Source organism: Nuphar pumila, chromosome 6, assembly GCF_984573655.1.
Source record: "Nuphar pumila chromosome 6, dmNupPumi1.hap1.1, whole genome shotgun sequence".
Taxonomy (NCBI): domain Eukaryota; kingdom Viridiplantae; phylum Streptophyta; class Magnoliopsida; order Nymphaeales; family Nymphaeaceae; genus Nuphar; species Nuphar pumila.
This window is the reverse complement of record NC_143254.1, coordinates 40,457,251-40,468,746: the sequence shown is the minus strand read 5'-3', so window position 1 is coordinate 40,468,746 and position 11,496 is coordinate 40,457,251. Positions and strand designations below refer to the sequence as shown.

Here is an 11,496-nt window from a genome sequence, read left to right as displayed (position 1 = left end):
GTTTGAATGCCGTAATAGGACAGCACTGCCATCGCACTTAAGGCCAGTGATCCTCGCCACATCTTCTAGAGTCATGGTGATCTCAAAAGAATCAAACTGGAATGTGTTAGTCTTATCATTCCACTTATTTACCAGGTGGGTCATGGTATTTCAGCAAGTTTCAAAATATTGCTGGTCCAAAAGGGCACCGAAGTGCATATTTCGTAATCGGTCATTCTGATATGCACACAGTTGACCATACCATGACAGAACTACAGGCCATTGACACCGGCCTCCGAGCTTTTCACCTGGTGCTGTACTTCTTTTGTGACCTCCCTGTAACAAAAAATAACATATTATTCATACCAATTGTCAATTAGTTCCATTTGTACTTATAAATACTATTCTACTAACCGCTATAAATAATATTGGTTGCACACAGAGTATCACAATAATCACTATACATATTAATACCTAACACAGTAATCGCTGTACCAAAATCGCTAAACATATTATTAAATCTTCAAAGACAGGACAAATTTATTTACCTTGGTCACTCTTTTCTCCTGTTCTCCCTCCAACCTAGGCCTTTCTGGTGGGTCCACTTCCTCCAACTGCCTTTCCCTTTCCTTCACTACTGGCTCCACCATCGCCTTTCTTTTTCTCTCCTTATTTTTCTCGTCCTCCTTCTCCTTATTCTCTACTTCCTTTTCTCGAGCTCCTTCTCCTTCCTTTCTCTCTCCTTCCTTTCCTCATCCTCCTTCTCCTTCCTTATTCTCTCCTTCTTTTCTCTCTCCTTCCTTTCCTCGTCCTCCATCTCCTTCCTTTCTCTCTGCTTTCGCTCATCCTCCCTCTCCTTCCTTTCTCTCTGCTTTCTCTTCTCCTCCTTCTCCTTCCTTTCTCTCGCCTTTCTCGCCTCCTCCTTCTCATTTTTTTTCTCTCATTCCTTTTATCATCCTCCTTCTCCTTCCTTTCTCTCTCCTTTTGCGCCTTCTCCTTCCTTTCTCTCTTCTTTTTCGCCTGCTCTTTCATTTCTCTCTCCTTTTTCTCATCCTCCTCCTTCAGTCGCTTTCTTTCTCTTCCAAATATTGTTTCCTTCTTTCCAGCACTTCCTCCTCTTGCTTCTTCCTTTCTCTTTCCTTTTATTCCTCCTCCTCCTTCTCCTTTCGCCGTCTTTTTTTCTCTTTCATTTTCTTCCTCCTCCTCCTTCTCCTTCCGCCGTCTTTCTTCCTCCTGCTTCTTCCTTTTTCTTTCCTTTTCTTCCTCCTGTTCCTTCTCCTTCTGCCGCCTTTCTTCCTCTTCCAAGTCTTGTTTCCTTCTTTCCCGCACTTTCTCCTCCTGCTTCTTCCTTTCTCTTTCCTTTTCTTCCTTCTCCTCCTCCTTTCGTTGCCTTTCCTTCTTTTCCTCATCCTCCTTCTCCTGCCTTTGCATTTCCTTACATTCCTCAAACTCCTTCTTCCTCGTTCGCCTTTCCTTTTCTTCCTCATCCTGAGTCTTATTCCGTTCTTCCTCCTCCCTATTCATTTTCCTTTGCCTCTCCTCCGCCTCCTTCAATAGCTTTGCCTTGTTTCGCATTGCTTTATTCTCCAAGATCCAGTTATCCATTTCCGCCCTTGACTCCATCTGTACCTTGTTAAAATACCTTTGCCAATCCTCCGCACTCTTTTTTTTCCTTTCCCTCTGCTCTGCCATCTTCCTCTGCCTTCTCTTTTCATTCTCCTCCGCATTTCTTTGCTTTGCCTTCTCTTCGTCATCCTTCTTCTGCATCTTTCGTTCTTCAGCATTCTTCCTTTGGTCCGCAGCCTCGATATCTAATGGATAATCCTCCACATAATACAATTCCAATGCTTTTTCCCTGTTTTTATCGTTCTCAATCTTAAGTATATTTTGGTATCTTTCAAAAACCTTAGATAGATGGGACTGGCGGATCACTTCTCTAATACACAAACCATAGAACGACGGAGCATCTCTTCTCTGATGAGGCGCAGACATTGCTAACATGCACAATACATTAAACGATCATTATGATTACAAATCGTCACAATATTTAGGTTCATAAGTACACATCTTTGTAAGATTTTTAAAACTTACAAGTCGTTGTATAAGAAGAAACCTACAGATTGAATAACGAAACCTTACACGAAACTCACTGAAACGATAGGATTTTGGATATTCCAACTATAGAGTAAGCAACAGTAACAACTAATACACAACAAAAGGTGGCAACGATGCTGCGACTGCGCGTAAGACGGAAACGGACGTAAGACGGAAACAGATGCTCTGGAACAAAGGAAAGGATGCTTTGTTGTACACAGATGAAAGCAAAGTACGCTCCAGTAGAGTTTTCTGCTTAGGGCGAGAATGGATTGTTTTGAACTATTTAAATCCTACAACATACAGCTTGCTGCATACGCAAACTTTGTGGAACGTTTTGGCGCAATAACGATGAAGGGCATTTTTGTCCTTTTCACGAACCGCCGATTCAGTTTTCTAGATAGAAGGCATTTATGTCCGTTCGAGGAAGAGGAAGACAATGGCGGTAAAAGGTACTTAAGTCTTTGCGACGACACCACATTACGATGCAATATGATGCGGACACACATGGGGATACATGCCGGTCTGCATCTTATACGTGACGCTCTTTGGAAACACCCGAACATGAGATGGAGTACCGGCCCTGTTCGGGGGGGGGGGGCATATAACCTGCTTCGGAGAAAAGGGTCTCACTTACCATCCCAAATGCATAAACGCCCATCCCAACTCCGAGATTCCAAATAGGACAACCAAGGTAGTTTGACCAAGATTTTACCTAGGGACCACCAAATGCATAAACGCCCATCCTAACACCGAAATTCCAAACCGGCCCTATAAGGATGGAATTCACAACAACAGTTATGCAATGCCAACATTAAAGCACTGTTAGAGGAATGCATGTACCAAACGCGTTCACGTCTAAGACTGGACCAGAGATCAAGTCGCTGGAGAATAACACTGACGAATTCAAAGGGTTTCAAATAAAAGTTTTTATTTTTTGTTATGACTAAGTTCCCCACAGAAGCGGGTAAACTCTCGATGGGGTCACCGACACCCAAAAGCCCTTACAAAGCCTACTAGCGAAAGGCACCCGCACACCTGGAGGAAGTAGAACCTGGGACAAAAGGGTCAGCACCTTCCACTAAAAAGTTAAACCGAGTACTGATCTCACATGATTTTTTTTACAAGTCAAGATGTTTTTTTAATTTCTTATGTTTCTTGTACAAAATCAATAAAAAAATAACCAAATTAAATAAATGAAAATTTATTTAGAATTAAAGAAAATTAATAAGAGTATAGAAAAATCAAAGCTAAAGTTTTGTTTTTTTCGTTAAATTGAGAATAACAGATAAAATGACAACACTATTGGTTTTTTAATAGTATCGGATGGATAACCAAGGGGCCTCATGTTCGTATTTCACAGAGATTATCCCCTGGATAGTAGTATATCACGAGACATGCTGACGTAGTGCGGAGCGTGCCAAAATCCGAGACAATTCGAACGCGAACGCGGGGTTTCGAGTCAAGAACCTAAGATCCCTCATACAAACTGCAAAGGAAACCAACAGGGGGGCACCACTTGTTTGGTAGGATCTGTCATTGCACGTCACCGTGTGTTTGGACGTTGCAAGTTCAAAACCCAATGGTACGTTGTGTAATTGGTGGTGTCTGTCTAACCCCAGTTTGCCTATCTTAAAAAAAAAAACTGCAAAGGAATGAGAAAAAGATCCAACGATCTCGTCCAATAAAAGGCTTGAATCAAACTCAGATCCCTGAATCTCAAACCCATGGATCTAATTCAGACCTGAGATATGAGGGATTCAAATGCATCCTATGAGATGGATGGTTGTGGAGAAGCATAAAGGGTGGCAGATAATGGAGTTGGTGCGACTATGCGCCAAGGATCCTTGAAAAAAAATGTAATATCTAATTTTTCATTTTGTTATGATTTTGCTGGAGCTTTATGTTTGGTTGAAATATCACCATTTTCTGATATTTTTGGCCCAAACCCCACCCTATTACACACACACACAGACACAAATTGGGGAGTCCAACCATGTGTTATAGGTAGGGATGTCAACAGGTTGAATATATCCGATATGTGATTCTGAATCCAATTAGTCGAATTTGGTTAAGAAAACTGAGCGCTATTTTTAATAGGGTTCGGATCCTGTATAAGAATTTCATGGCTGAATCTGGTGGATATCTGAATCCAATTACATGTATTTTTGTGGCATACGGTGTTAGCCTTTTCCCATCCAAATCTGAATTTGATTAGACAATATCTTATTAGCTGGTTTTGGTATTGGCTGCATCCAACCCTAATCTGAACCGTTTACTTCTCCAAAGTAAAGAAAGAAATCGCCAAAATGTATGTTGCTGCCGTTCCTGAAGATTAAAGATCACTCTAAACCTAATGATTCAAAGATAAGTGACTCCACCAACGGGGCTCTGCGTGGTTGGTAGGAGCTGTCAGTGCACGTCTCCTTATGGTGGGATGTTGCAGGTTCAAAACCCAGTGGTATAGGTGAATAATGGGTGGGGGTCTACCTAACCCCAGCTTGCCGTTCAAAAAAAAAAGAAGAAGAAAAGATCAGTGACTCCAAAACAAGGAAACACCAGTTTCAATTATCGTTTCAATCAGACCCAAGGGGTTTGTCATAGTGGGATTGGGACTAGATCGTCTAAGTTCAAATCTCATGAGCATCACCCCTTGCGTAAGCCAAAGCTTGGCAACTCCCTGGGGTCGAGGGGTAAGCCCAGCTCGGAGTTTTATGCTGTGACATGGACAGAGGACATAAGTATGGCAGGCTGAGCCATCACGTCTAGGTCTCTGCACAGCTTGTTTCTCTAAGTTAAAATAATAATAAAAAATTTATCGTCTCAACAACCCCATTACTCGTAAAACTATGACCAGTAAGAATGATCTCAGTGCAAGATGACTTTGTAAAGACTTGCTCTTATTAAGAGTCAGTCCAATAGAAGTCCCTATCAAACCTCTTGGGGGCATACTTGACACCCATACCCATTTGGAACAATCTGCCCACGTTATTCTCATGAGGTTTGCTTGGTCATTCAAAACGATGACAAGTTGCTATTTCTTAATGCTATTGTCAAGAACTTGTATTAACAAGAGGCAATTTGAACAAGCAATCGCGTTTCTTTCTGCATACATGTTCCCTGGTGATCAAGAGAGGTTTTAACCAACGTTGTCAGTATCGGTGCATATCGTTCTCTATCAGCCGATACGTATCATATTGACAGAAAATCGATAGGCTTCACCACTGAATTGGCAATTTTTTGATAAATGTAAAAAAAAATACTTGAAACTATTTTTTTAATATTGTTTTAATGGATTTAACACGTTCTGTTTAATACACAATATTTTTTAATTATTTTTTTGGCCGATTGAGAACGAATCACTTGAGTATGGGTATAGCCTATTCACCTAAATCTTTGTCCAAAGGATAAAGGGTCGATACCAATACTGATAAAATTGGTTTTAACCACTTGGGGTAGGCCATATGGCAGAACCGAACTCCACCATCTGAATCAAGGTTTTTTTATTATTAAATATTAAGAAAATAAAATGCATTGTCGTAAACTAGAAATAAATGACTCTTAACACATTAACAAGTAGCCAAATCTTGGCCCTTTATGTCCCAAGTCTTCAAGCATATTACATCCATTCTTTTCAGATTAATCATAATTAGGGGTGTCAATGGGTTGGGTGTGATTAGGACCTGACCCATGCTGAACCCTAAAAAGGTCAGGATTTGGTGATAAAGAAAGGAGGTCCTATTAGAACTTGTGTCAGTTCCAAAGGGTTTGTTTTTTTTTTTTTTGAAAGGCAATCTGGGTTAGGCATACCCCTACCAGTTACACTATACCATTGGGTTTTGAACCTGCAACGTCCCAACACATGGTGACATGCACTAGCTGCTCCTACCAGACAAGAGGAAAGGGTTTGATTGGTATATAGAGTCGGCTATGGTTTGTGAAAACCCGTGTTCCAATAAAGATATAGATTTTTTTATATGTGAAAAAGATTTAAATTTTATTATTTTATTGGGTTCGAATCGGGGACTGGTTCATGCAATATTTATAGGAGCCGAGTATAGCTTTTCTTATTGTAAATCAGATCAGACACAGGTTTTGACCGATACGAGCATCTCAAAGTCAGATCCAGCTTCAGACCCACTCAGGTCCGAACCAGGTCCAACCCGTTGACACCAGTGACAGTCCCTAGCTACTAATAAATCTGTTTTTTTCTCATTATCTTTTTTTTTTTTTTTACTTATGCCAACAAATAGATCGTACAGGTCGTGTAAATTCATGGTTTCCTGATTCTGGTTCCAGAACCAATTTCAAGTTAATTCAGAACCAACTACATATATTTCAGACCGACATTCAGGATTCAGATATGGATAACTAGAGATACAAATGGATCAGAGGTCTGAGGGGTCTTTAACCAAATTTAACCAATAATGTCAGATCCAAGTAGTATACGTCTGAATCCAGGTTGGATTTGGTAAAAGTATGGTATGTTCTAGTCGGATTTGGGTGGGAATCGAGCAAACGCGAGAATACTAGAACTTGGTTGGAACTAGGTGTGTCAACAGATCGGTTTTACCCAGACCCGACCGGAACAAACCCTATAGGGTCCGGGTATGGTGACAAATAAGAAGACCCAGTTCTAGACCTGAAGGTCCAATTAATACATGAACCCGAATATAGTTTTTGAAATTTTACACCAGACCCGGTCCCTACCCGATTTCTGATTAAGACCCACAATTTTTTATATAAAAATAATAATAAAATATTAGTTTACATGGTTCAGGTCTGGTTCATGTAGTTTTTATCGGGTCTGAGTATAGTTTCTTTTATAGTAGACCGGATTAGACCTGGACCTGATACCATACCCAAAAATCTGGTTCAAGTCTGATTTCACCTGAGTCCAACCAAATCCTACCCGTTGGCACCCCTATTTGGAACAGTGTCTAACCCTATCACACTTTGTAATTTTCCCGTACAGCATATTACTGCCAGTACCATAAGGCCATGTCACAATGATACATGTACGGCAACGAGTGACACGAGTTTGTGAATTTAAAAAAATAATGATTGATAAAAAACTTTCTTAAATTTCTTAATATAAGATACAATTTTATTGAAATATAAATTAACGATTATTACAATATTAAAATATTGAAAATATTGAAATAGTGTCAACACGTGTTCTAATCATGTCACTGTATCCAACTCGTGTCTCTCTTAGACACCGACCTTAGGTAGCGTGTCATGGTTAGGGAGGGCAGTGGATTGAGGGAAAACCGGCTGCCCGCCTTGTCCGTTTGAACTAGGGATGGAGGACATGAAACAGGGATGGAGGTTAAAATCAAAACTCGTGCGAGGATGAAGGTGGGGATGGACTTAAGCTTTCTCCTACCTTGCCCCGTTCCTGTCCCGATCTCCACCCGGCCCTGTCAGCAATCTTTCCTTAGGTATGGCAATGAACTGAGAGGAAATGGGACCCTAATTAACCCGCCTTGCCCCCATTTGGATCGGGGATGGAGAGCATGAAACAGAAATGGAGGTTAAAATCAAAACCCATGTAGGAATGGAGGCAGAGATGGAGCACAGGATTTTGAGAACGGGCAAGGGTGGAGACCTTGTCCCCCGCCCCCAGCCTGGTCCACTGCCATCCCTAGCTATGGTGACATAGCCGCAGGGTCTCATCCTAACTAGATACATAAGATCTGAGTGAGATAAGGATCCAAATGTAAAAATCACTCTTCTAAAATCAGATTTAGTGCCAGGTTTGATCTAACCCATATTGGAGTGTTTGTGCAGCTACTATATTGTCGAGTTGTTCGAGCTCTGCTCGTTACGGATACACCCTTGCTCGGCCCTCACAAGTGGAGCTGAGGTCAAACTCGTTCCAAGCCGAGTTTTGCAAGCTGACCACGACGAGCTGGCTTATTTTCTGAACAAATTGTTTTCAAGTATATTCCAAAGCTTGGTAATATATATATTTTATATATGAGTCTATATGAATAGGACCGAGCCGTGCTTTTAAAATTAATGTTAGGCTGATTTACCTAACCAAGCTGGCTAATAGCACAGCTCTCCAAGCTGAATTTTAAAGCCATGCTTCCCACGAGACGAGCTGAGCCGAGCGAAACGGCGAGCTGCTGGTCTTGTTTCCCAGCCCTAATTAACCGTCTGCTGGATTGAGTTCAGTTTGGATCAGGAGCGGAACCCGAAACCCAGTTAACCTTAAGCGATTGGGTTTGCTGAGCGGTGACTGATCTTGGAGAGGCCCACCACACGAAAATCTCGGACCATTGACTGTATGCCACGTCATAAAACAATGGGTCCTACGAGGCGGGCTAGGCGATGCTTTTGTGGCTGCCCTCACGGGGGTCTCACCACGTCAGATCACCGAGTCAAGCGGCGGAGATCCGCTTTGCGATCCCGATTGATGCTTCACTGTTGACGGTCATGCCGCCACGACGCCTGCCCGCTCCCCCACCACCCATCCCTCCTGCTGCAACCGCTACATGACTTAATTACTATTTTACCCCTCGGATCTGTTCACGTGGACAAAGAAAAAGATCTTCTAAAGTCGGAGTAACACTGTTGAGGAAAGGATTCAAATGATCTTAGTAATCAAATGCAGTACTAGAAATAGCATTATATATTTTGATATTTAAAACGTGAAATAGGAAGAAATGTCAAAGCAAATGAAAAGTTTTCATGACACTTTGCAAATAAAAACACAAATATCGTAATAAAATAACAGTGTTTTCTATTAGATGATAATGGCATTGGTATTCTCAAAACATTACGATGCATCCAATGTTTAACACAGGTGGAAAATTAATGCAGAATATCAGAATCAAATTTAAATATATAGCGATATTTGACACTATACCTACAAACCCCAACCAATGTCACAAAAATTCTGAGAAAATATTCACAAACTTTAGAAGCATAAGATAATATAAAATTTTGTTAATATTACTTGGAAAATTTTGAAAGCCAAGCTGGGATTAGGCAAACTCCACCAGTTATTATTCAAGCTACCACTGGGTGTGCACTGACACGCGGAGACCCCGTTGGTATTACTATTGCAATATTGCCGTTCATAAAATCGTGACATTAAGTCCGGAACTTACCTGGACCAATGCGTCATTGTCTAAAAGACCAGGGACTTTCAGGGCCTTTCCAAACACACATTAAAAAAAAAAAACCCTTTAACGCCGCTCCCTTCATTATTTTATGGCAATTGTTTGGGGACGGTTTAATAAAGGAAGGGAAATAAATAAACAAGTAAATAAATAATAACACAAATACCCGGACCCATTTGTTTATTTACGGGACCCAGCGAGCGGGCAGCCATGCCTTCTGGAGCTGCCTGGCGGGGCCCACTTGAACGGTCCTCGCGCCACAGTGTCATAGGCCGGAGGGATTCCTCACGTGGCCCTACATCCTGCCGGTGGACAAGCTAACGCCACGTCGGACGGAGCGATCCACCACAATTCACCGCCAACCAGCTCGACGCCACGTCACCCTTTCATGCAAAATGTCCTCAAGAGGGTTGGAGCCGGACGATGGTTAGTGTGCAATCGGACGGTTATTGGCCAACCACGTGGTGGACAAAGGACGCCGAGCACCGATTGCGGTGCTGGACTTGGTTCCTTTTTTCCTGATCTTATTTAGAAAGGGAAAAGGAAAAGGAAAAAGAAGGATTTTTTTTGGGGTGTTTGGTTTTCTTAAGAGGGAAGGGAGCTAGGGTTTTTCTCAAGAGGGAGAGTTGCAGGGAGAAGAGTGGGAAGTGGAAGGAGGGGAAGAAGAAGATGAGGGAATGCGAGCTGTGCGAGAGGCCGGCGAGGATACACTGCGAGTCGGACCAGGCGAGCCTCTGCTGGGCCTGCGACGCGAAGGTGCATTCGGCGAACTTCCTGGTGGCGAGGCACTCGAGGAGCCTGCTGTGCCAGGCGTGCCAGGCGCCCACCCCGTGGCGAGCCTCTGGAGGCCGGATCGGACCGGCGACCTCCGTCTGCGAGAAGTGCGCCGGGAGGCTCAGCGGCTTTCCGGTGTCGGACGCGGTGGCAGAGAGCTGGGAGAGGACCAGCAGCGGAGAGGAGGTGGAGGACGAAGACGGCGACGACGAGGAGGATGTTGAGGTGGAAGACGTGGAGGAGGAAGAGGAGGATGGGGATAACCAGGTGGTTCCCTGGAACTCGACGCCACCGACGTCGCTCTCCGGCCCGGCAGCGAGCCCTAGCAGCGAGGTGGAGTCCTCTGGAAGAGCCTCTGGCCACAGATGCGCCGGATCCGAGACTCCGCCGGCAGTGTCGACGAAACGAAGGCGTCAGAACGGGAACTTCCTGCATCAGGTTCGTAGTAACCGCCTGCAATTTCGTATCCGGGGAGAGATCGCTAGAAATTAGGGTGAGGAAACAGGAGAAAACGGGATTTCCTTGAGATTAGGGATTTTTCTTCGGATTGAGCGATTGTGAGGGGTTCCGGGATTTTGAGAAACAGTTTGCTCTAGGAGTAGATTTGTTTCTCGCATCTCTCTGTTTGTTGTCAAGATCGACCAACACGCTAGATGTTTTAGTGCTTCGACTACGATTTGAATTTTCTTTTTTTTTTCTTTATTGCATTTTTATGTATGTTTGGTCGAGATTTGCTTCTCTATCTATCAATCGTAGAAAATGCTTTAAGTTTGATGCTTGCACTGAGATCTTATTTTTTTTGTAATTTTACTTCTTTTTTTCAAATTATTCCTGAGCTTTTTGTGTTGCCGATCTGATGATCATCGATTGTGGATTGCAGGAAGTGAACGGATGCTTGTCGTCTCAGGCGAACCGCATTACGGCCGACGACGATGCGACGTCCCCCGCGCCCTCGAGGGCACCTAAGGGGAGGAAGAAAGCATCCGGCGAGGCCGCTGGGACCTCGATGACGATTCCGATCGAGAATCTCAGCAGACTGCGGAACGACAAGGCCAACGGCGTAGAGAAGACCGCCGTCCAGCACAGCAAAGACCATCTTTCCGCCGTGGATTTGGTCTCTAACGGCTCTGAAATCCGTCAGATGTGACGAAAAAACCCAGCAAAAAAAAGAAAAAGGAAGGTATGCACCTTCCTCGTTTTCTTTTCTTATGGTCTCTTTTTTAATCGATCTAACCTCATTCACCTCCATAAGTAAATTTGCGATCAATTTCGTAATCTCAAAAAAGAAATAGTGAAAAATTGTTTGTCTCTTCCTCTTCTTATTCTTCTTTATTGGTTTTGTTTGTTTTTTACTCTTGAATACAATGAGAGGTGGGTGTAAAGAAAAATGGATGAAGGGGTTGGGTTGTTGGTGGTTGGAACGTCTCGATTGTAGAGGTCTCAGGTTCGAATACCACCAGGATACGTCACTGCCTATGAAAAAAGAGGGAAGGGATTCGGATGCGTGTCAAGGGGA

The 11,496-nt window shown here is 43.0% G+C and overlaps 1 protein-coding gene across 1 annotated transcript; it reads left to right on the top strand.

Moving 5' to 3' along the window:
- The first annotated feature begins 9,790 nt into the window (after positions 1–9,790).
- Positions 9,791–11,279, top strand: LOC149834699 (uncharacterized). The gene is made up of 2 exons (XM_090010261.1): positions 9,791–10,418; positions 10,861–11,279. Exons 1-2 carry the CDS (start codon positions 9,876–9,878, stop codon positions 11,125–11,127), a joined length of 810 nt encoding a protein of 269 aa, XP_089866387.1. The 5' UTR covers positions 9,791–9,875; the 3' UTR covers positions 11,128–11,279.
- Positions 11,280–11,496: the final 217 nt, after the last annotated feature.

Excerpts from the sequence above, each read along its gene's own strand:
- LOC149834699 (XM_090010261.1), top strand. The coding sequence starts at position 9,876 with ATGAGGGAATGCGAGCTGTGCGAGAGGCCGGCGAGGATACACTGCGAG. Across the intron at positions 10,419-10,860 it reads ACGGGAACTTCCTGCATCAG|GAAGTGAACGGATGCTTGTC; the intron begins GTTCGTAGTAAC and ends TGTGGATTGCAG.